Source organism: Microcaecilia unicolor, chromosome 12 (assembly GCF_901765095.1).
Source record: "Microcaecilia unicolor chromosome 12, aMicUni1.1, whole genome shotgun sequence".
In the NCBI taxonomy this organism is placed as follows: domain Eukaryota; kingdom Metazoa; phylum Chordata; class Amphibia; order Gymnophiona; family Siphonopidae; genus Microcaecilia; species Microcaecilia unicolor.
The window spans coordinates 106,575,760-106,600,228 of NC_044042.1; the positions used below are offsets into that span (position 1 = coordinate 106,575,760).

General features: G+C 48.0%; 1 protein-coding gene across 1 annotated transcript in view; it reads right to left on the bottom strand.

The window, feature by feature from the left end:
- Positions 1–1,053: 1,053 nt before the first annotated feature.
- The window catches only part of LOC115481662 (G protein-activated inward rectifier potassium channel 1-like), a 61,105-nt gene continuing 37,689 nt past the window's right edge, over positions 1,054–24,469 (bottom strand). The window contains exons 2-3 of the mRNA XM_030220983.1: positions 7,159–7,375; positions 1,054–2,015 (exon numbers count right to left, since the gene is read on the bottom strand). Of these exons, the coding sequence (XP_030076843.1) occupies positions 1,399–2,015; positions 7,159–7,375 (834 nt within the window). The 3' untranslated portion in view covers positions 1,054–1,398. The remainder of the gene's footprint in view (positions 2,016–7,158; positions 7,376–24,469) is intronic.

Sequence of the window (24,469 nt, forward strand, 5' to 3'; positions counted from 1 at the left end):
CCTAAAATCTTAGCTGGAACTGGGTCACTTGGCAGCTGTGCCCCTACCCCCCCCCCCCCCCCCAGGTCCCCATCCCAACAGGGTTGATTTCAAATGGTACAAGCATGAACTAGAAATGCCAAAATGCATTGGGATACAAGTTCGTAGACAAGTGGCCATAAGTCTTCCTTCTGGAACTGGGTCACTTGACAGCTTGGCTTTAACTTTTGTTAGCTGGATACAAGAAGTCCAGATAGCTTTATGTCAGAAGAAATGGGCTGATCCTGTTGTGTTTAATCTGTTTTGTGTAGGCAAGTGTAATGCTCAGGCCTAAGTTTGCTTGTATCAAGCCAGGACAAGCAAATCGGGCCTATTTGGTTGCCTGCAGACAGTCGTGTTTTCGAGATATCTACAATGAATATGCATGAGATACATTTGCATATAGTGGAGATTCAGTGCATGCAAATGTACCATTGTGGCTATCCTGAAATCTTGACAGGGCAAGCTTAAACATTGAGTTAACTGGGACATTCAAGTTCTGGGTTAACTAGGACTCAAGTTCTGGCTTTGTCCGACCCAGGTCTGTGCAGTCTGAGAAAGGTTTTACGTCATCCCACGGCTCCGTAAATAGATCGAAGATAGAGGAACATGTTGAAGCATCAGGCGTACATAAAGGCATTACTGTCGGGTTCGGTGGGAGTGATTTGTGACACAACACTGTGGCTCAGTTAAACCAGCCTGGCAAAACAGATGCATGCTGCCACTCTGTTGGAAGTTCTTTCCAAAACTTTGCTTCAGGTTGACTTGGGAAGAGGTGGCCACCCTACTAGACGTAAGGAGTTTGGGTTACCAGCTGACTCAAAGTCTTTGGCGACAGAATGAACCAGTCCTGCTTTCAGCCCCATTCTTTCTATGGCAGGGCTTCAATGTTTTCAGGAAATCCACAATGCCTATGTATGCAGATTTTTCTCATGCATATTTATTGTGGAGTCCCCTGGATGATGGTTCTCAACCCAGTGTTCGGCGCACACCCATACACTGCCTCATTTATTTGAAAATCAATCTCATACATGTTCTTTGTGGCTATCCAGAAAACCTGACTAGTTTAGGAGAGCCTGAAGACTGGGTTGAAATCTACTGCCTTGGACAGGTTTTGGCCACCCCTGACTACCTCTATCCTGATCTTAATCTACAAAGAAAAGCATCAGTGACCCAGTGTTTTTAGCGAAGAAAACACTGTGGAAAAAAGCTGAATTAGTTGCAAGGCCCATTGTAAAACCTAAAATGTATCACAGTAGTGGCCAGGAGAGTTCCAGAAGACATTGTCCTTGAGACTAGACTGAAGTGTATAAGTTTATTGAAACCCCAAGCTTCTTTTTTGTGATTTAGTTTTTGCTGTAGTTTTGAGGAGATGGCTGTTCAGGTGAGGCGCTCTGTGTTCATTTTCCGGAGTTTGGCTGGTAGTTCGTCTCCCAGCCTCACCCCCAGAGCTAGCGCCAGGCCCTGAGGCCTGCTCTGGTGCTGGAGGTTGCCAGTGGACTGGGTCATGCACTCAGGCTTGATTTTGAAGGCCTTCAACTGGCTTCTGTCTGCTCCCTCCCCATTGCCCGTGGAGGCTGTGGTGGTCTGCTGGACCTTCAATGGCAGGTCTCCTGTGCTGCAGGCCTTCTCCACGTTGGTTGAACTCAGCCGCAAGAGCCGCCGCTGGAATTCCTCCTTCCCTGCGTTCATTTTTTGCAATTTGCTGGGCAGCCGGCCTACCCTCTCCCCAAGGATGTCACCACAGTCCAGAGACCAGATGCGTTCCCTCCTGCCCTGGTTGTTCCCTAAGCAAGGGGTACTGAGTGGAGAAGGCAGGGATATTCTCTCCTCTTGTTCCTTCACACTGTGAGGAGGGGTGGGGACTTCGAATGTGGCATGAAACTGGGAATAGTCCACCCGGAAAAAGCCTTCCTCTAGCGACATGACAGGAAGGAATCTGTGACCCCAAAGGACTTCGTCTTCTGTATAGGAGGTTCTGGCTTGGCATGTCATTCCTGTCATGAAACAGAGAAGCATTTTTACAACATCTGGAGGACACATTTCTCCCCCCCCCCCCCCCTCAAAAAAAAAAAAAAACATGTTTCCCCCATCGCCAGCTCACTCTGTGAGCACTTAAACTCTCTGTGCTCCAACTTTAGAATATAGGCTCAGGGGTTGCTGTACACATTTTATGGGCCTGGAGGACTATCTCCTGACAATTTCTCATAATGCAATGCTTGTAAGTTACTCAGCTCCAGGTTGGAGACATTTTGGCCAGTCCTGGTTTTCAACTTACATCCCAAAGCAGTCTGGGATTTGTAGTGCCAGATCCTTCCCATTGAAATCACTGCTGCAGGTCCCGTAATGCACCTGGATGGAGTGGTCAGAAATCAAAGGCTAGCCTAAAATCTCCAACCTGGAACTGGGTAATTAGGCAACTCTGTAAGATGTCTTCTTTAACGTGGCAGGACTGGTTAGTGTAATCCAGTCCTTGGGACACACTCAGCCAGTCAGGTTTTCCGGATATCCAGAATGAATATGCATGAGAGAGATCTGCATACAAAGGAGGCAGTACTTGCAGTGGTGTGCTGGAGCAGGCTCTCACAGGGTCGCAAGAGCCGGTTGTTAAGTTTTTAAGAATTTTGGGAGCCGGTTGTTAAAGTAGGGCCCTCCATGGCTACTTTAACAACTGGCTCCCAAAATGTGGGCTTGGGCCTCCTGCTGAATTCTCTTTTACTTTGCTGGTGGGGATGCTGAGCCCTGCCAGCCAAGTAAATAGACTACTGCTGCTCCCTGCTCCTTGTTTCCAGCTCCGGGCAGCAGGCTGGGACTTCTCGAGCATGTGAGAGAAGTTCCAGCATGCTGCTCAGAGCAAGACATTGGGAGTGGTGGCAGTCCATTTATTGGCTGCCAGCAAAGGTATGCCTAGTGTGCCCACACGAAGGGAGGGAGGAGAGAGAGGCAAGTGTTGCTCCCCCACCCCACCCCCCGGCCACCCCTGGCCCTTCCAACTGCAGAGCTGGCTATGTCCAGAGAAAGAGCCTGTTGTTAAAAATTTACCAGCACACCCCTGAGTACATGCAAATCTATCATTGTGGATATCCTGAAACCCAACTGGTTGGGTGTGTCCTGAGGATTAAGCACGGTTCTAAACCAGGAGTTCTCAAGGCAAACCAACTCCGTCAGGTTTTCGATAACCACGATGAAAATGAATGAGATAATTTTGCATGTACTGCTTCCCTTATATGCAACTCTGTCTCATGCGTATTCATTGTGGGTATCCTGGTAACCTGCCTGGCTGGGTGTGGCCCATAGTCTCCCTTCTTGAATTGGATCTCTTCACATTGCAGTTCTGAACTGCACAGACCCATACCCTCCGGTGGGAGGTGGTGGAAATGAAAACGGTAATGGAATTCAAACATGCGTAGGATAAACATAAAGGAATCCTGTTCAGAAGGAATGGATCCTCAGGAGCTTAGCCGAGATTGGGTGGCAGAGTCGGTGGCGGGAGGCGGGGATGGTGCTGGGCAGACTTATACGGTCTGTGCCCTGAAGAGGACAGGTACAAATCAAGGTAGGGTATACACAAAAAGTAGCGCATATGAGTTTATCTTGTTGGGCAGACTGGATGGATCGTGCGGGTCTTTTTCTGCCGTCATCTACTATGTCACTATATGTTACTATGTCATCAGGATGTATAAAGCGGTTCTGATTTTACTCTTTCCCATTATGTCTCTGGGACTTGTAGTTCTCTCTAAGAAAAGTGAACATGGCTAAGTAAATGTGTGTCTAGTGGGAGGGGGAATGATTGAGGCCAGGGGCTGCTTGAGTGTACTGGGGGATAGGAAACTGTTGGAATTTCAGTAAGCACAAATTGGAAGTAAGTCCTTAGTGTGACAAAGATGGTGGGGGGGGGGGGGGGGGAATCTAAAATCCAAATTTATTAGTCTCAGTTCAATCATAGATCATAATTTAACACTGCAGGGACACAGGTAAACTTGATAGCCAATTGTAGCTGTCAGACTACTAAAGCCAGTGCCCTAATCACAGACATGCCAAGTCACACACATCTGGCGTGTGACAATGCAATCAGGCTTCTTCTCCAACTCACTTGCTTAAGGGGCTCGATCTCACGCATTGGCCACATGGGGGGGGGGGGGGGGCGCAAACAGAGGGAAGGGGGAAGGGGAGATGCCAGACATGCAAGAGGAAGGGAGTGGGGATGCTGCACTTGAATGGAAGGGAAGGGACAAGGGGGAAATGCTGCTCATGGATAGGAAGGAAGGATCAATATGTCAGAGGGAGGCAGGTATAGTGAGGGAATAGACAGGAGAGAAAAGGCAAATGGACAGCAGCTGCTTGAAGGAGAATTAGCAGATGACAGACAGGAAAGCAGAAAAAAGAAAATGAAACCAACATAATGGGAAAATAAAACATCCCGACAAGAAAGGTAGGAAAAAGCATTTTATTTTGAATGTTTAAATGGAATATGTTAACTTTGGGAAATGTGCATAGTTTATAGTTTTATTAAATTTGCAGAGCAGAGCAGTGTACAAACTGTAAAAGGGAAAGAAAAGAAAAGTACAATATTGATAGGACAGTGAGTCAATCATACAAGAGGGAGCAGAATGGAGATGGGAAAGGGAGGAGGGGGTGGGGAGCTGACAGTATAGGGAGGAGAGCCAGACTGTTCCTGGGGACCCCAATCAAGTACCCTCCTCGTAGACCTTTCCAAAATGCGAGGCTTTTAATTTGCATTTGAGCTTCTGAAAAGAAAGATTGCTAGAGAGAGAAAGCGGAAGCCCATTCCAGACCAAATGTGCAAGAAAGAAGAAGGCAGAGTGAGCTGTGCAGATTTGGGACCAGGGAGGACCAAGCGATGGTCATTTAGAGAACAGAAGATTCTGACAGGAGATTATGGGATTGTGAGACAGGATAGATAATCAGGCATGCCTAGGTGGAAGGCCTTAAAATATGAGCACAGCAACTTTGTGGATAATCCGTTGTTTGACTGGTAACCAGCGGCGTAGCGAGGCCGGCTGACACCCGGGGCAGGTCGCCGCTGCACCCCCCCCCCCCCCGGGTGCAGCACGGTGCACCCCCCCCTGCCCCCCGGAGTGAATCTTTACCGCTGGCGCTCCGCCCCGCCGAGTGCATGTCGTCTCTGGGAGCTGCGTCGGCTCCGTTGGTTCCCTGCTTTTTCTGCCCCGGAACAGGAAGTAACCTGTTCCGGGGCAGAGAGAGCAGGTAACCAGCGGCGCCGACCCCCCCCCCCCCCCCCAGCGCGTGCACCTGGGGCGGACCGCCCCACCTTCCTACGCCACTGCTGGTAACCAATGGTGAGCTTTCAGAAGATGTGATCATTTTGCTGTGCATGGCACAGGAAATGGATAATCATATTCTGGAGGGTCTGAAGTTTCTTTAGTGTAGTAGAACGCAGACGGCCATCATAGACAATGTCTTTGTACTGTGTTCAGTAGAAAAGGACACGCGTTTCTGTTTTTATTTCTCCAGTGTTGTAGTCAGGGGTGTAGCCAGACCTCGGCGGGAGGGGGGTTCAGAGCCCGAGGTGAGGGGGCACATTTTAGCCCCCCCCCCCAGCCACTTTTAATCCCCTCGTGCCGACACCTCTCCCCGGCCACTTTTGACCCCTCCACCTCTGCCGCAGCCGCCGCCAGGTACCTTTGCTGGCTGGGGTCCCCAACCCCTGCCAGCCAAAGTCCTCTTAAGTGCGTTCGCTGATCTGTTTCTGTGAGTCCTGACTCCTGATGTCTTGCACGTTCCTACGTGCAGGACGTCAGGAGTCAAGACTTACAGAAACAGATCAGCAAACGCACTGAAGAGGACTTCGGCTGGCAGGGGTTGGGGACCCCAGCCAGCAAAGGTACCTGGCGGAGGCGAGGGGGTCAAAAGTAGAGGGGGCCCCTGCCCCCGTGGCCCCACCTAGCTACGCCCCTGGTTGTAGTACATGCTAAGTTTAACTTCTTGGGGATCCCAGTTCAATTTTTGTGTAAATATATTTTTTTCTAATTTGTGATCCCTTGTTTTGTATTTGGTGAGGGTCTGTTGATGTGATAGTAATGGCAAGTAGAGAAATTGGAGGGGAGGCAGGGAGGGAGCCCTCATTTATTTTCTGAACTGGGTCCCAGCATGTCCAACACCAGCTCTGATCCTCAAGCACCACCAGCCAAGGACCTCTTTAAAAGGTAGCCAGAACTACCTTCCACCAGGTTCGACAGTAAGCTACCGACAACTAAGCATGTGTGGGGTGCCGGCATTGGTGGCTTAGGGGCATTGCTGCTGCCTGCCAAGCTTGGTAAAAAGGAGTTTTGGCCACTTTTGGAGGAAGTCTTCAGCTGACAGAGCTGGAAGATCCTCATTAGCTAAAGTATTTATATTTTGAGGTGGGGGTAGGACAGGGCAAAGATACTTTTGTGCCCAGCTTGGGCTCAGGTCCCCATCAAATTGCTGTCTGGCTTTGTCACTGGGATGAGGTGGTCGGAAAACCAGGACTGTTTCAAAATCTGCAGCTTGGAACTGCGTCACTTGGTGTCTGTGCTAATCCCAGCTTTGCCACCAACTATCTGCATAACCTTGAATTACTTTGTCTCCTTGTGCCTCGTTTCTAATCCTTGCCTTACCACTATCTGACCATAGTCAATTCACTTTATCACTTTGTATCTCATTTCTAATCTCTGTTTTGCCATTGTGTGAGATTCTGGGCAGGACTAGTAGATCGGACTAGTCAGGGCCCATCCACTTTTACCTCGTGCTCACCCAGTCACACTACTTCCCCAATCCTCTCCTCCGGTACTTTAGCTCAGCTTAGAATGGAGTCCTCTTTCTTCAGGACCTCCCTTCTGGAAGCCTCTACGCTTGAGGCCTCTTTTGCTCTACACTGATTCAAGGTATTTAACTCCAGCCTGGTCTGAGCCTCACCCCTCAGGCTCAGACTCGGTAGACTAGCGCCACCTGCTGTAAGGTGGCCGAACTGCACCATCAGTGAGGGAGTGCTCTTAGGGCAACACATACACAGTTTTGAAACAGTATAAACAAATTGACATAAGCTATTGGCATATTTTCTTTCCTGCTTCTTCTCTTTGGTGTCAAAGGCCACTGGGATCCTGACCGAAGCTGTCCTGCAAACCAAACTCTTACCAGTAGTTTCCACAATTCCTTCCAGGATCACAACGATCTCAAACTGTTCTCTTCGTAGGGATCGCTGGGAGAGATCAAAGAAGGGGCTCTTGGGGTTGATTTCGTGGCAGATGGTTAAGGGAGAGACGAGGAACAGCTGGTCGGCTCCTGTCCCAAACCCCACGTCCAGCTCGCACTGATCCAGTGGCAAAAACTCCCCTTCTGGCGTCTGCCGAGACTAGAGATGGGGAAAAGACAAAAAGAGAGTAGTGCTGATCTTACCAGAGAAGTATGGGGGCTGCCTTTTCTACAGAAGGCCCTTTAGTTTAGTTTTATAATCTGCTTATACCGAAGTGGCCTACAGAATTACACATGTAAAATAAAATAGATAGAGGCGTATTTTCGTGGCACTTAGACTTGCAAAGTTCCATAGGTTACTGTAAATCTAAGTGCTTTGAAAATGAGCCTCATAGGAACATAGTAAGTGACGGCAGATAAAGATCTGAATGGTCCATCCAGTCTCCCCAACAGTCACACTCATTATCAATTCATGATTAAAAATCAACAATTACTGATATAAAATACTTGATCATGGTCTTTCTTTGGCATTTCTGGGACACAGACCAGGCACTGTCCTTACAAATCAAAAACAATTCTCTAAAATACATAGATATTCACATAGATCATGATATAACCATAGTTATCAGAGTCTTATACATCATCTGCCTTCAATCTTCAGTATCCAATATCAACCGTAACACAAATTTATATACATCTACCAGATTCAGATTCAAAATTGACTACTCCCCAGAAAAAGTCAATTTTTTGGACACCACAGTCTCAATCAGTGATGGCTGTATACAAACATCTATATACAAGAAACCCACAGACAGATGCAGCTACCTCCACAACTCCAACTTCCATCCTTCACATACAAAAAGATCCATCATTTACAGCCAAGCCACAAGATACCCAGGGGACAGAGACAGACACCTTAAAAGCCTGAGTGCATCCTTCAAACAGAAAGGCTACAACCCCAAAATAATCTCCAAGAATATTGCCTCCTCCCTCAAAACACCCAGGGACAATCTGCTACAGTACAAGGAGAAAAAATCCACAGACAGAATTCCCCTTGTAGTGACATACAATCCAGAGCTGGAAAAACTGAGGAAAATCATAAGAGATCTACAACCTATACTCCAGGAGGATGAATTACTGAAAGAGATATTCCCATCCCCACCAGTACTGGCCTTCCGACAGCCACCCAACTTAAAACACAAGCTAATCAGAAGTAAACTTCCATCACAGACTGAAAAGGAACAGAAGGGCACACTTCCCTGTAATTTATCCAGTTGCAAACTATGCCAAAATATTTCACAGGACCCCACAGTTACCCACAAAGGAAAGATATTCAACATAAAGGGATCTTTCACTTGCTCATCTTCCAATGTGGTATATATCATTCAGTGTAAAAAATGTAACGAAGGATGCTATATTGGAGAAACAGGCCAGATGCTTAAGACAAGATTCAATTTACATAGACATCACATGAACAATACAGCCAGTAGGGCCCCCACCCCGGTGGGACAGCACTTCACAGAACCAGGACACTGTACCAGTGATTTCACAGTGAGAATACTGAAAGGTTTTAAAACCATACAAGAACGTAAGACCTTTGAAGTCAGAATAATTGAATATTTTAACACCCAACAGAAAGGACTTAACAAGGATCTGGGGTTCCTAGCCCATTATAAACCATAAAGCTGTATGTCTCTGTTGATCACCCTCCCCTCACCTATCCACACCCATCCTGTTAGAATATCAATGATATGCTTTGATGTCCCCATGCATACCTCCAACCCACCCCCTTCCTCCCACCCTGTCAGACTGTCATAGTAATGCTTGAATGTTTTCACTTATATACACTGTCAGCTAGCACATTTGCTTATTTCCGATCTGACGAAGAAGGGCAACCTTCGAAAGCTAATCAAGAAATGTATTAAGTTATGTCCAATCAAAAAGGTATCTTATTTTCTTTTCCATGTTTTATTTTGTTTGATTTCTATTGATATACATCTACCATAAATGCATATTCCTATTCTTTCCATGTTCCAAATTTATAAACTCCTAAGTTGTCTTGTATCTGTAGATTTTTGTACGCTCATGGGAAGTTATATCCATAATCAGGGCCACTTTTATCAATGTGCAAAGGTGGCAGCTGCCTTGGGCCCCTGCATATAGGGGCCCGGCTGCGCCGTTGCACATTGGTAAATTTATCCTTCTCCGAACCCCTACATGAGTCCTGCTTCACTCTTTCTTCCTTTCACCCGCTCTCTCCTGTCCCGTGGTCCTCCATAGTACTTCTCCAGCACCAGCGATAAAAACAGACAACCTTCTGCCGGTCTCGGGGCCTTTTCTCAGATGTGTCCTGCCTAATCTGATGCAAGTTCTGTTTTCCGTGTAGGTGGGACGCATCTCAGAAGACGCCCTGATGCTGGCAGAAAGCTGACTGTCTTAATCGCTGGTGCTGGAGAAGAACGAGGACCACAGGATGAAGAGAGTGGGTGGGAAGGAAGAGAAGCAGGACTCACGGAGGGGGGAGGGGTGAGGACAAGGGGGAAAGAGGCAGGGAGACTTACTGAACCGTGGGAGCAAGCTGAGGAAATATGTGGCCCCAAGGTGGAGTGAGGAATGAGAAGCTGAGCATGGGAACACGTAAGGACTTAGAAATAAATACTGGGTAGTGAGGGACAAGGATGCAGTGATGGACAGGGAGAAGGTAGGGACAGTGGAACTCAAAGGCAGTGTTGGAAATGGAGGCAATATGGATTGTACTGGAAAGAGAAGGGAGATGGGGATATAGGACACAATGCTGGAAAAGGGGTGAGAAAGGGACACAGAGGGACGATGCTGGAAAGGTGGGGCGATGGTGGACAATGCTGGAAAAGAAGGGAAATGGGAGACATGGGGGATAATGCTGGAAAAGGGCAGAGATGGGGACAAGTGGGCAATGCTGCACAAGGGGGAGAAGGAGGTACTGGGAGGGCAGGTGCTGAAAAATGGGGGAGATGGGGATACTGGGAAGGCAAATGCTGAATTTCAGGGTAGAATAGGGACAGGGACAAAGAAGGGAGATGCTAGATAGGACAAATAAGATTGCAGACTAGAAAAAGGATGGTGGACATGGAGAGAAAAGAAATATCAGATGGACAGGAGACCCTGCAAAGACAGAAGAAACAGAGAAAACCAGAAAAGAGACACTGGGACCAAAGCAACAAAGGTAGAAAAAAGTATTTTATTTTGAATTTTATAGTAATTGGAATATGACAGGGTGGACATGGAGAGAAAAGAAATATCAGATGGACAGGAGACCCTGCAAAGACAGAAGAAACAGAGAAAACCAGAAAAGAGACACTGGGACCAAAGCAACAAAGGTAGAAAAAAGTATTTTATTTTGAATTTTATAGTAATTGGAATATGACAGGTTTTGGAAATGCATCTCTCTGGTATCTTGCAAATCAGTTTGTGTTTCTCTTGTTGGCTGTATATGCAAAGCCCAATTCAGCTTTTTAGCATTCATATCTCTAGCACTGATGTGTGGTCCCTTGTTTCATATTTGTTGAGGGTCTGTCTGTAATTTGTACTTGTGACCAAGGTGCAATATTCTGCTAGCATGTAGTATCTACGTAGAGGTCTTGTTGCAGTCCTGTTTATTTATTTATTTTCACTAGGTGGTGTATTGGTATTTGGTGTTTGTTGGGCAGACTGGATGGACCATGCAGGTCTTTTTCTGCCGTCATCTATGTTAGGGCTCAGTGTAATGTTTACAGTGCTGCCTTTTCACAGTGCATGTGTTCTTTGAGTCCCGGGAGTTAGTGCTGAGTGTGTTTTTGCACAAGTTTGTGCACAGTGTTTTGTAGTGGAGGGATCTGTGTATTGGCCTTACTGAGATTACGTTAAAACATTAATATATAATTTTAGTTTGTTATAATATCAGATGGGCTTTTAGAACATGTTGCAGGATCTGTTATGTGTTGAGGTGGTTGTCTTATAGCAGATTTTTGTCTGATCAGGGTTTAAATTATAAGACATTGCCTCTCGAGGAGTTTTTAAATACAGTTGAATTGTTTTCAAAGATGTGTATGAGATTTAGAGGGGCATAATTGAACAAAAACGTCTATCTCCATGGGCGTTTATCTCCGAGAACGGGTCCGTGAAGGGGCGGACCGAACCGTATTTTCGAAAAAAATAGACGTCCATGTTTTATTCGACAAGTTGTGAGCTGGGCGTTTTTGTTTTTCAGTGATAATGGAAAATGAAAGCGCCCAGCTCAAAAACGAATAAATCCAAGGCATTTGTTCGTGGGAGGGGCCAGGAGTCGTAGTGCACTGGTCCCCCTCACATGCCAGGACACCAACCGGGCACCCTAGGGAGCACTTTTACAAAAACAAAAAAAAAAGGTAAAAGAGCTCCCAGGTGCATAGCACCCTTCCCTTGGGTGTTAAGCCCCCCAAATCCCCCTCAAAACCCACTGCCCACAAGTCTACACCATTACTATAGCCCTAAGGGGTGAAGGGGGGCACCTACATGTGGGTACAGTGGGTTTGGGGGGCGGTTTGGAGGGCTCCCATTTACCAGCACAAGTGTAACAGGTGGGGGGGGATGGGCCTGGGTCCACCTGCCTGAAGTCCACTGCACCCCCTAATAACTGCTCCAGTGACCTGCATACTGCTGCCAGGGAGGTGGGTATGACATTTGAGGGTGAAAATAAAAAGTTGTGAAACGGCATATTTTGTGGTGGGAGGGGGTTTGTGACCACTGGGGGAGTCAGGGGAGGTCATCCCCGATTCCCTCCAGTGGTCATCTGGTCATTTAGGGCACTTTTTGGGGCCTTATTCGTGGAAAAACAGGGTCCAGGAAAAGTGCCCTAAATTCTCGCTAAAAACGCATATTTTTCTTCCATTATCGGCGAAAGGTGCCCATCTCTGATCGCCCGATAACCACGCCCCAGTTCCGCCTTCGACATGCCCCCATCAACTTTGTCCGCATCCGCGACGGAGTGCAGTTGAAAACGTCCAAATTCGGCTTTCGATTATACCGCTTTATTCGTTTTTGTGAGATAAACGTCCATCTCCCGATTTAGGTCGGAACTTGGGCGTTTTTCTCGTTCGATTATAAGCAGGCATGTGTTCATAAGTGCTTGAAATAATTGAGTTTAAAATATGTAACACTAGTAAAACATGCCCGTTTCTTGTGGCAATGAAACGGGCGCTAGCACGGTTTCCTTCCGGACCTCCCCCCCCTCCGTACTCACTCCATCAGTGTTCATGCGCCATTGTTGCTGACCTTGCACGCCACTTTCAATCTGCTGTCATTGCTCCGCCCTCGACGTCATCACGTTTGATGCGAGGGCGGGGCCTGAACACAGTGTTTTCGGTGGCTTCACCACCACGAAGGCTTCGAACCGGAAGGAAGTGCCCGGAGGACTTGACAGTGACGTCAGTGTCCTCAGAACGTTGAGGGTGAGTTTTATTATATAGGATGCCACGACACAGAAATCCATTTTTAGGTTCAAGTGAAGGCATTACTTTTTTTTTTTTTTTTTTACATTTGTACCCTGCGCTTTCCCACTCATGGCAGGCTCAATGTGGCTTACATGGGGCAACGGAGGATTAAGTGACTTGCTCAGAGTCACAAGGAGCTGCCTGTGCCTGAAGTGGGAATCGAACTCAGTTCCTCAGTTCCTCAGGACCAAAGTCCACCACCCTAACCACTAGGCCACTCCTCCACTCCTCGCAGTGTGGGGGTGAAGGAGGGGTTGTTGCCATCTTGTCAATAGAAGTAGCCAGCAGCCCTTCCTCAGGCCTCAATCCCTTCACCACTGTGCCAAATTTATTTCCCAAATGTACCAGGAGAAAAACCTCACTCACTGGCCTTCAATCTTAGTCTTTGGGATGAGCCACCCTTAGTATCTCTGCAATTTGGTCCAGCAAATTGAATGGGCTGTGTCAGTATTGCCGAACGGCTTAGTAAACAGGGGGGGTAATTTATTTGTGTCCAACCCATCTGCAATTTCTCCAAAAACTAGCATCAATCTCTGAATCGTAAGGTCCACTCTGGTATCAAGTCCATAAAAGAAATGAACATTATCTACAAAGTAATACAGTAACAAAGTAGATGACGGCAGATAAAGACCTACACGGTCCATCCAGTCTGTCCAATGAGATAAACTTATAGTATGTGTTGCAATGTAGCATTCTTAATCTTGATCTGTCCTTGCCATTTTCAGGGCACAGACTGTTGAAGTCTGCCCGACACCGGACATACTCCCTAACTACTGGAGTAGTCGTCGAAGACCACTCCAGCCCATCCAGATGTGTCTATCTATAATCAGGGCATAGACCATAGAATTCTGCTCGGCACCGGCCTTCCCAATTACTGGTGTTACCATCTAAGCAGCGCTAAGTTTACTTCCATTCTCTTCCCATACATTTTTGAATTCTGTTTTCGTGTTTGTACATTGTGATAAACACAGTGGTTGCCCTACCCTGAAGAGGCCGCCAGAGGGCGCTCTCCTACCAGAACCATGAAAATGCCATATATGATATGATCCCTAGAGGGAGCTCCAATTGGACACATCAGCTAAGACCTGAACATGGGGACCAGGGAGTATCTGTGGCAGGGGTTCCCTGTTAAGAGAAGGGCAACCAGAAGGCTCTGGACTCTTCCAGAACTGGGAGGAGGGGTCCAGAGGGGGTGTAGTGGGCTATTAGCAGCCCTATATAAACAGTACCTCCTGAGAAGCTAAGGAGGAGACAGGAGATGCAGGAAGCCCAGGGAAGGGTAGGATACCTGACCCAGAGGAACCTCGAGTTGGAAACTCAGATAAAGAAGTTGCAACAGGTTCAAGCTCAGGTGGCAGCTGAGTGGGCTGTAGAGAGACAGCAAGCCAAGGAAACCTCAGAGTGCAGAAAGAGGCAGGGAGGCCCTGGAAGAGAAGTGCAGGGTGCTGACCCTAGCGGTAGATGTCTTCTTCCAGGATGGGCAGAGAAGACTAAAAGAGCTTCAGGAAGCCCAGGCCTGCATTGTGGACCTCCAGAAAAAGCTTGAGGGAAAGAAGGACCCAGGAGGGGTTAAAGTAAGTAAACTCCTATCCATGAGTAAGGGTCAGGATAGGGAGAGTCAGAAGGGCCCTGTTAAAACCACACGGAGGGGTGGTGTAAAGTTTAAAGAGTGTGAGAAACCCCAGAAGGGCAAGCAGAGAAGTGAAGGGGCTGCCCAAGGGAGGGAAAGGCTCAGGTACCAGAAGAAAGGGTTGATCCTAGAGCCCAGCCACCGCACCCTGGAGGCGGGTAAGGAAAGAGATCCCGAGCAGGGGACCCCGGCTCAGAGAGGGGGCCAGGGGGAGGCTAGAGCACCCGGAGGCTGGGGGGAGTCTTGTACCAAAAGTGGTTATCCTATACCGAAAGGGAGGGATAGGAGACACTTAAGAGTCTCAGGGAACTCCGAGGAGACTGGCAAGTGAGACTCTGGCCAGCAGAGGGCTGCATTTCCAAAGCCCCAGTGGCCGGGAGCTTTACAGCATATACGATAATAAATATTCAATTTCTTTAATTTCTGACGTACAGGTCTTAAGTACAAGTTAAGCAATACTGCCGAAAGGGCCGATCCTAGAGCAACCCCAGTTGCTAATTTCCTCAACTAAGATTTCCATTCTCCAATGCACATTTCTTGCTGTCTGTTGCAAGAAAGAACCAAACCCCTGTAATACCACACCAGAAATTCTTCATGTTTTGCAGTGTGTTGGAAAGAATCATATAGTTCACAGTATTAAACACAAGAGCCAGCTGTGCGGGTGCGTCGGATGCTTGAGCGCCTCCAGTATTGAACAAACTCCTTAACTGTGTCCAAGGAGAGGTGATTTTCATTGGGTTTAGCACCTCTCCCCCCCCCCCCCCCCCCCCCCCCCCCCAATAATTTTGAAAGCTGGCCTTATGGTATGAAATGCAAAGTAAGAATCAGTCAATTCTTCTAGGAAGGCCTCAACTTCATCTGAATAGCAAAAGGCATACATACTTAGAAAAAGTTCCTATATCAATGATTTGATTCCTGAAGACTTTCAGCAGGGTTCAGTTATGAATCACAAACCTTTAAAAGCATTCCTTATAAATCCATTTTTCTAAACAATTTAGAGTTTATACCATTAATCACAGCTGTGGTTTGAGTCGACTGAAGGATTTTATGAATGACTCTGTGCTTGCATTTGTTTTGGTCAGTGATCTATCGGCATTAGATGGCTTCAAGATTCTTTTGCACATTATGTACCTGAACTAAAAAAAGTTACTAAAACCAATCAGTGGCGTAGCAAGGGCGGGGCGGTGGGGGCGGTCCGCCCTGGGTGTCAACGGGTGGGGGGGGGTTGCATCCGTCCACCCCCCCCCCCCAGCACAGCACCTCCCCCCGACACGGTCCCCACCTGTCTACGAGCTCCATCCATCTGCAGCGCTGCTGCTGTAAAAATCGCTTTGTCGGCCCTTCCCTCACTCACTGTGTCCCGCCCTCTGACGTAACTTCCTATTTCCTCAAGGGCGGGACACAGTGGGTGAGGGAAGGGCCGACGAAGCGATTTTTACAGCAACGCTGCAGATGGATGGAGCTCGTAGACAGGTGGGGACCGTGTCGGGGTGGCGCTATGCCGGTGGGGGGGGGGTCCACGCTGGTGGGGGGGGTGTCGTTTTGGTCTGCACCCGGGGGGGGGGTGCAGCGGCGATCCGCCCCGGGTGGCAGCTGCCCCCGCTACGCCACTGAAACCAATCATTCCCCGTCATTACTAGAACGGCTGGCTTCATATGTATATTTTATTTATTTATTTATTTTACAGCACTTATACCCCACCTTTTCCCACAGAATGCAGGCTCAAGGTGGCTTACAAGAGACTGGAAAGGCTAATGCCAAACCAGAAAAAATACACATGTAATAGCTAAACAGAGAAATAGAGGGGAAAAAAGAAACAAAGAGGAGAGATACCATTATATATATATATATATGTGGACCCCAGTGTGATAGGAGATCTTTCTTGAACTGAAGCTCAGTAAGCTTAGCGTCGAGTTTGGTCATTGGCTTTCATGACTTCTGGGCTGTATTTTGGCCAAGATAAGTGTTATCTGTGAGTCAGGAGCAGAGTAAAGTCCCTTCTTGGCCAACGGAGACCAGTCCTCGGGGCACACCTAGCTCATCAATATCCACAATGAATACGCCTGAGAAAGATCTGCATTCAAAGGAGACAGTGATTGCTAATCTACCTGATGCATATTCATTGTAGGTATCCTAAAAACCTGACTGGCTAGCTGTGCCCCGAGGACTGGGTTGAAAACCACTGATCTAATGTCTCCGACTGCCATCCTGCACCCTGCCACCAGAGCTGTGGAGTTGGTACACCAAACCTTCAACTCCTCTATTTATCTACTTTCCAACTCTGACTGCTACTGATACTAGGCTTTAAATTTTTGGATCTGGATCTAAAGTACTGGTAAATATAACTTATTATTTACAAGTACGTTAGATCCAGGACAAGCTCTTCTGTGCTGAGAGGTGATGGAAGAGGTCTGCAAGCTCCGTTTAATGTATCACTCCACGAAGACGTTGACATTTTAGTGGTTGATTATAAACATGCCGTAGGCGCTTAACCCATTCCCATTAACAGTACCAAGTCTATAACCTGGACATTGCACATTTCCTAGAGATCGGGTTTTCTATATTTAATGCTCCAGAAAGCACGGGCTTCTGGTAGCTATGGTGATGCATTGCTGATTCTAGTCTGGATTCCCTCAGTCATCTGCAGAACCAGTCATTTCGGGAATCATTCTGCACCTCCCAGGTCAGGATTGTCATAAGAACATAAGAGTAGCCATACTAGGTCAGACCGATGGTCCCTCTAGCCCAGTATCTTGTTTTCCAAACAGTGGCCAAGCCAGGTCACCTAGCAGAAACCCAAATCGTGCCAACACTTCATACTACAAATCCCAGGGCAAGCAGTTGCATCCCATGTCTGTCTCAATAGCAGGCTATGGACTTTTCCTCCAGGAATTTGACCAAACCTTTTTTAATCCCAGATACGCTAACCACTGTTACCATCTCCAGTTCCAGAGCTTAACTATTCGTTGAGTGAAAAAATATTTCCTCCTATTTGTTTTAAAAGTATTTCCATGTAACTTCCTTGAGTGTCCCCTAGTCTTTGTACTTTTGGAACGAGTACAAAATTGATTTACTTTTTTTGAGATAAGGCAACCAGAACTGTCACTGATAGTCAAACCCTGGGGGCCACATTTACTACTACTACTAAACATTTCTAAAGCGCTACTAGGGTTACGCAGCGCTGTACAATTTAACATGGAAGGACAGTCCCTGCTCAAGGAGCTTACAATCTAAAAGACAGGTGTACAATCTAGAGACAAGTGTACAATCTAAAAGACAAGTGTAGAGTCGATCTGATAGGGCTTACTATGTTTCTCGAAAGGTTAGGTGCCAAAAGCAGCATTGAAGAGGTGAGTTTTAAGCAGAGTTTTGAAGATGGGTAGGGAGGGGGCTTGGCGTAGGGGTTGAGGAAGATTGTTCCAGGCATAGGGTGAGGCAAGGCAGAATGAGCGGAGCCTGGAGTTGGCAGTGGTGGAGAAGGGTACGGAGAGGAGGGATTTGTCCTGTGAGCGGAGGTTACGGGTGGGAACATAGGGGGAGATGAGGGTAGAGAGGTAGTGAGGAGCCGCAGACCGGGTGCATTTGTAGGTAAGGAGTAGAAGCTTGAATTTAAAGTGTCGAATTTAAAGTGTCGAAGACCGCCTACTTGAGAGTCAAGCCCAAGACTCTACCCAACTGTTAGCGAGAGGGGGCGCAGAAGTAAAGCCTTTTGCCAGAGTAATTCCTGGTGGGCGGTCGTCATTCTCATTTATAAGCATACACTATGCTTGTACACGAGTAGCAGCCTTTTCGGTTGGAGGTCCTGGATTGTGGAATGCCCTGCCTAGCTATCTACAATACCGTACTAATGCAGGACATTTTAAGAAGCTTCTCATAGGCGCCCCGTATAAGAGGCTTGGGGAGGCTAAGCCTCTCCAGCCCAATCGTGGACTTCCATTTGCGATGCAGCCCACCCCCCGCCCCCACGCGTTTTGACCTTTTATTTCCGTGGCAGCGACGTCAATGAAGAAAAAGACACTACAGGCTCGCCGCCAGCTTCTCCCTTCTCTCTGCACACAGTGTCCCGCCTTCTGCGGTGATGCTCAGGAAGCCCATTCCAGGCATAAGGTGCAGCGAGAGAAAAGGAACGGAGTCTGGAGTTAGCGATGGAGGAGAAGAGTGCAATTAGGAGAGATTTGCCTAGTGAATGGAGTTCCTGGGAAGGTGTATAGGGAGAGATGAGGGTGGAGAGGTAGTGAGGAGCTGCAGAGTGAATGCACTTATAAGTCAATAAGAGGAGCTTGAATTTTATATGGAAAGGATAGGGAGCCAGTGAAGTGACTTCAGGAGAGGGCTTATATGGGCATAACGACTTTGGCGAAATATTAGTCGTGTAGCAGAATTTTGAACAGATTGAAGAGGAGAGAGGTGGCTGAGTGGAAGACCTGTGAGAAGCAAGTTGCAGTAATCTAAGCGAGAGGTGATGAGAGTGTGGATGAGGGTTCTGATAGCGTGTTCATAAAGGAAAGGGCGAATTTTGGCAATATTATAAAGGTATTTTTACGGCCAATGATGAAGAGAGGATCTTTTTGATCCGGTTAGCTCTGTAGATATACTATATCCTTCAGCTCTTTGAGGCCGTTTTTCCTTCTGCAGAAACCCCTGTGGGCAGTGGCGTTCCTAGGGAGGCTGACACCCAGGGCAGATCGCCAATGCGCCCCGCCCCCCGGGTGCAGCCCCCCCCCGGAACAGCGCGACACCCCCCCCTGGAGAAAAAACCCCCGATCCCCCGGCAAAAGAACCCCCCGGGTGCACGCCGCTGGGGGGGGGGGGGGGGTGCCACGCGCCTGCCGGCTCTTCGTTTTCATGATCCCTCTGCCCCGGAACAGGAAGTAACCTGTTCCAGGGCAAAGGGAGCATGAAAACAAAGAGCCGACAGGCGCGCGGCACCCCCCCCCCCCCAGCGGCGTGCACCCCGGGCGGACCGCCCCCACCGCCCCCCCCCCCTTGGTACGCCACTGCCTGTGGGGGTTGAATTTCAGGCATTAGCAACCAGATGATATCATCATATTTTGGGATTCAGTACATAGTTTTTGTACACTCCTTAGAGGAAACATTGCTCTCAACCCAGTCCTCAGGACACACCTAGTCAGTCAGGTTTTCAGGATATCCATAGATTTGCATGTTCTTCCTCTTTCCTATGTAAATCTATCTCATGCATATTCATTGCGGAGATCCTGAAAACCTGACTGGCTAAGTCTGTCCTGAGGACTAGGCTGACAACCACTGCCTTATGGTCTGGGACTACCTGGTCACCTTGGCTAGTGCTGAAAAAATTGTTGAAATGTGTTTTGTGGCTAGGGTGGAATAGGGCTCTAAGACTGATGAAAACATGAGTTGCCGTGACGCATCGTGCGTTGTTGCTAACCACAGCGAAGCTGGTTGCTGGGTGTGTGTCTGACCCTTGCTTTCATTCTTGGGTCTGTCTAATCCTTTTCTAATTTCCTGTTAAACAGTGTGTCCTTCCATCCCTGCTTCCTGAGGTTCTCATTATCTTCAGATGCTTTATTTGTTTGAGGGCAACGAGTATCAGAGCTGCAGTGGAAACCACTGGTGATAAGGCAGCTTGCCAGCTTGTGCTCAGACCAGTCCATCCTTTCATATCAGCCAGTCTTACCTGAGCTGTTCTAGAGGGCTGGGATCAGGGGTTTCTTCATTTGCACCACAAAGGTGGCCAGACCACTTCCATGTTATAAGGGAAAGTGCTTCTAGTCCTGGTTTTACTTAGACACTAGAGAGAGATGCATCTTTGCATGTTTGTGCTGGGGGATAAAACCAGAACTGGCTCAGCCTGTCCCTCAAAACACCGGAACTGATTCGGACACTTTGACCAGAGCAGTGGGTGGTTTTAAGTGACTCTTCCCCTCAGCTGGACTTTTAGAGTAGCACAGAAGGTCAATTGAAGTTAGGAAGCCTCAGAGTCCTGGAACTCACAATTAAAAAAAATAATAATAATAAAATCAAATATTGAAGCAGTTGACAGATTTTTAGCTGTGCAAGGGTGCAAACGGGTTTATAATTAAGGAAAAATCCAGAAACTACATTCATTTTATGTTCAGTATAAAGCAACACATTCTTGTCTAAACAGAGACCCATTTTCTGTGTGAGGCCAGGCGAAATGGCCCTGCTGTTCCACCACCCCACCGTCACCAGGTTCTGCTCATGAGCACAGCTCTGTATCTTGCAGCATGGAAGCTTGTACAGGTGAAACGGCCCTAGGGACTCATGTGTAGTTCATGAAAAACCTCCCCCCAGATCCATTGGGGGAGTGGAGGAGTAGCCTAGTGGTTAGTGCAGCAGACTTTGATCCTGAGGAACTGGGTTCAGGTGGATGTGAAGCGTCTGTTCACGCTTTCCAAAAATACTAGGACTAGGGGGCATGCGATTAAACTACAGTGTAGTAAATTTAAAACAAATCGGAGAAAAGTTTTCTTCACCCAACGTGTAATTAAACTCTGGAATTCATTGCCGGAAAATGTGGTGAAGGCGGTTAGCTTAGCAGAGTTTAAAAAGGGGTTGGACGGTTTCCTAAAGGACAAGTCCATAAACCGCTACTAAACGGACTTGGAAAAATCCAAAATCCCAGGAATAACATGTATAGAATGTTTGTACGTTTGGAAAGCTTGCCAGGTGCCCTTGGCCTGGATTGGCCGCTGTCGTGGACAAGATGCTGGGCTCGATGGACCCTTGCTCTTTTCCAAGTATGGCATTACTTATGTACTTATGTAGTTTCCACTGCAGCTCTGGGCAAATCACTTAACCGAGGTACAAATAAGTACCTGCAGTGGTGTAGGAAGGGGGGGGGGGGGGGCGGTCCGCCCCGGGTGAACGCGGTCGGGGGGTGCCGGCCCCTCTGGTTCCCTGCTCTCTCTGCCCCAGAACAGGCTACTTCCTGTTCCGGGGCAGAGAGAGCACGGAACCAGCGGGGCCAACGCAGCTCCGAGTGACGTGTACTCAGGCGGATCGGCCCTCCCGCAGGTAAGAATGCGGTCCGGGGGGGAGGTTCGCTCTGGAGGGGGAGTGCACCGCAGAGGGGGGGGGGGGGGTCACGCCGTGCTGCACCCGGGGGGGGGGGGTGCGCAGCAGCGACCCGCCCCGGGTGTCATTAGCCCTCTCTACGGCACTGAGTACCTGAACATATGTAAACAAACCACTTTGAATGTAGTTGCAAAAACCACTGACAGGCAATATATCAAGTCCCATTCCCTCCCCCTGTTTGTACAGTCACACTCACAACACCCATATACACATAAATATGTGTGCACAGACACATTTATGCACAGGAACTGACATGTGCACAGGCAGTCAGCAATGGCAATACGGAAGCAGGGTCTCTGTTTTCTCTGCTGGTCTTCCTTCTCTTTTGCACAACGGTAAAGAGCTAAAAATGAAGGATTTGGAAATAGGAAACATCAGCTGTAAAGGATTAATATTCTGCTCCTATTTCAGCTGATTCAGTCTGAACAGATGGTGGCTGCATTCCCCAGGCAGGCCAGGTACTGCACTTCTAAGACTTGGCTGGAAACTCGCACGTGCCGCCTGAGGCGACTCGGTCGCAGCACCGTGGATCAAAAGCCCAGTCATCAGCTCTGAACTTACAGACTGAGTATTCACTTCATTTTCATCACGTTACAATTATGCCTCCACTCACAAAGAGCTTACTGAAGCCACGCCCAGAGGCTAAACCCTGGCCACGCCCACGAGGGGAGAACTAGACTTATGATGCAAGGCCTTTCAGATTTCCTCTCTCTCATCTTAATGCATTGCTCGCTCAGGGAAAATGACTTTCCGTAATATTTATGCTCCAGGCAAACACATTGATACACTTTATTACTAAGCCACTGATTGTTCGACTGATGTTTGGCGTCATGTTTCAGCAATTTTGCAATTTAATGTGGCTTAGTCTGCTATGGGGCCTTTTATTAAGCTGAAGTAAGCATTAACACATGCTTACTGTAGTAAAAAATGGCATACCGCGGGGCTCACTGAGACATCCAGTGGTAATTTTGCCACGTGAACGTGCTACCCATGCGCAACAAAAATGATATTTTTTGGCCAGGGTACAGAGAGTGGGCATATCTATGCAAATCGGTTAGCACATCGGCATTACCGCATGCTAATCGATTAGCGCAGGTGTAGCGCGTGAGTCCCTACTGCCTACAATATAGGTGGCAGTAGGGGCTCACTTGATAATGGCCACATACTAATGGGAAAATTAGCACGTGGTCATTAATGGAAAAATCTGGAAATCGGCCATTTGACCCCTGCAGTAAAAATAGCCTAAGCGTATGGGAAAGCCCTTCATAACGGCATGCTAAGGTCACTTTTGCTACAGCTTAGTAAAAGGGCCCTATAAGGGAGGGAGTGAGGGAAGGGTAGGACCCACTCCCGTACTCCTGCAGTTCAGCCCCCTTCCGGCAGGTGGCACTGGACCGCAGGAGCCGAGCCTGCCAACAGGGCGGGGCTCAGGCCACAGGGTGTTAAAAGCCCTGAGGCCAGAATAGATGTCAGGCCCCTTTACAGGGGCTTAAGGTGCAGGAGTGAGAAGAAGGCCCCAACACAGAGGCCCAGTGTTACGTCCCTCACCTGGTGCCAGGCCTGCGCGGCCGATTCGCCGGCGAGTCGTGGCCCGGCGAAGATAGCCGGCCATCTTGGTGTTGGTTAGCTTCAGGAAGGAAGGAGGGTCTGTTTCTGTTTCCTATTTCTGGCAACCGTCATCTGGGTTGGATCAATGGCCGCAGCCATCTTGGATAGATCAGGTCCTGGGAAGCCATCTTGGAGTAACGAGGTCAGGAAGGAAGCCCATATTTGGACGTAGGCACCTCTGCTGATGGGGGCAGCCATCTTGAATCAGCTGCACATGCTTGAGCCTAATTCCTCCACTACTTAAGGCCCTGCCTAGTCCTTCGTTGCTTTGGCCTTAATTGTCTCAGGTCCACGCCGGAGGTCTGTTCACCGGCTTTCCTCAGTTCCTGTATTCCTGTGTACCAGACCTTGGCTTGGTTTCCTGACCACGATTGTTTGCTGCCTGCCTTGACCTTGGACTGGTTTGACTATTCTTTGCCGCTACGGATTACTTGGCTATTGGACTGTGTGCGGCGTCACTCCATCTCTGCCGTGCTCAGTCGGGGCACAGGGGCTCACTACTACCGGGTCATAACAGTAGGCTGAAGCCATGAGCTCGCCAGACGGTTCCGAGCTTCCTAAGCTGGCTCAAGCGGTACAGGAGCAGCAAGCACAAATAGCACGATTGTCCTGTGTGCTGCAGAACATCTGCAATCAACTTCCAGCAGCCCAGCAACAGGCTGCTACGGGTCCGCCAGGATCTAGAGTGGAGGCTTCCACCGCACGTCTGCGTCTCCTGGAGCCACTGCATCATAACACCCAGAGAAGAGGGTAAGGAGGAAGAGTCCCTCAAGAGAATTTTAGTGAGTCCAAGGTAGGAGGGTCACATTTTACAGTGTTTACTTAACGTGTGATGGTAACATTTGGAGTAGAGTCCACACGGAAGATATACAGAATACAAGCTAATATCCATTTTGACACCAAAAAAAGGGACTTTTTTGCAGGTGCACTGAAAAATCAACTTGCGTATGTCCAATACATGCGTGTACATCAGCGTAGGCCATTTTTCAGCGCACTTTAGTAAAAGGACCCCAAAGTTGAAAAGTGGGCATGGAAAGGGCAGGTCATGGGCGTTCTATAATCTATGCGTGTTGTTATAGAATACACCCCCTCTGCGCCTAATTTAGGCATCGGGATTTACATTAGGTTTTGGTTGGAGTAATTGAGTATGACTAAATTTAGTTGCGTGGATGGCGCTCAGCGTATTCTCTATACTACATGGAAATTCAAGCCTATTTTATAAAATTTAGGCATTCTTTAGAGAATACGCCTAGGCGTATTTTTTTCCACGCAGAATTTTCAGGCGCCGTGTATAGAATCTATCCCATACTTTAATGGTTGTAACAGAGATGAAAGACCAAGTAAAATGCTTAGGCTGAAGGGGCAGGAAGGAAAGGGAGTGGGTGGGTGTTGATTTGAATATGGGAAATTACTTGCATATCTAATTATTGAATTTTAAACACAATCTTAATAC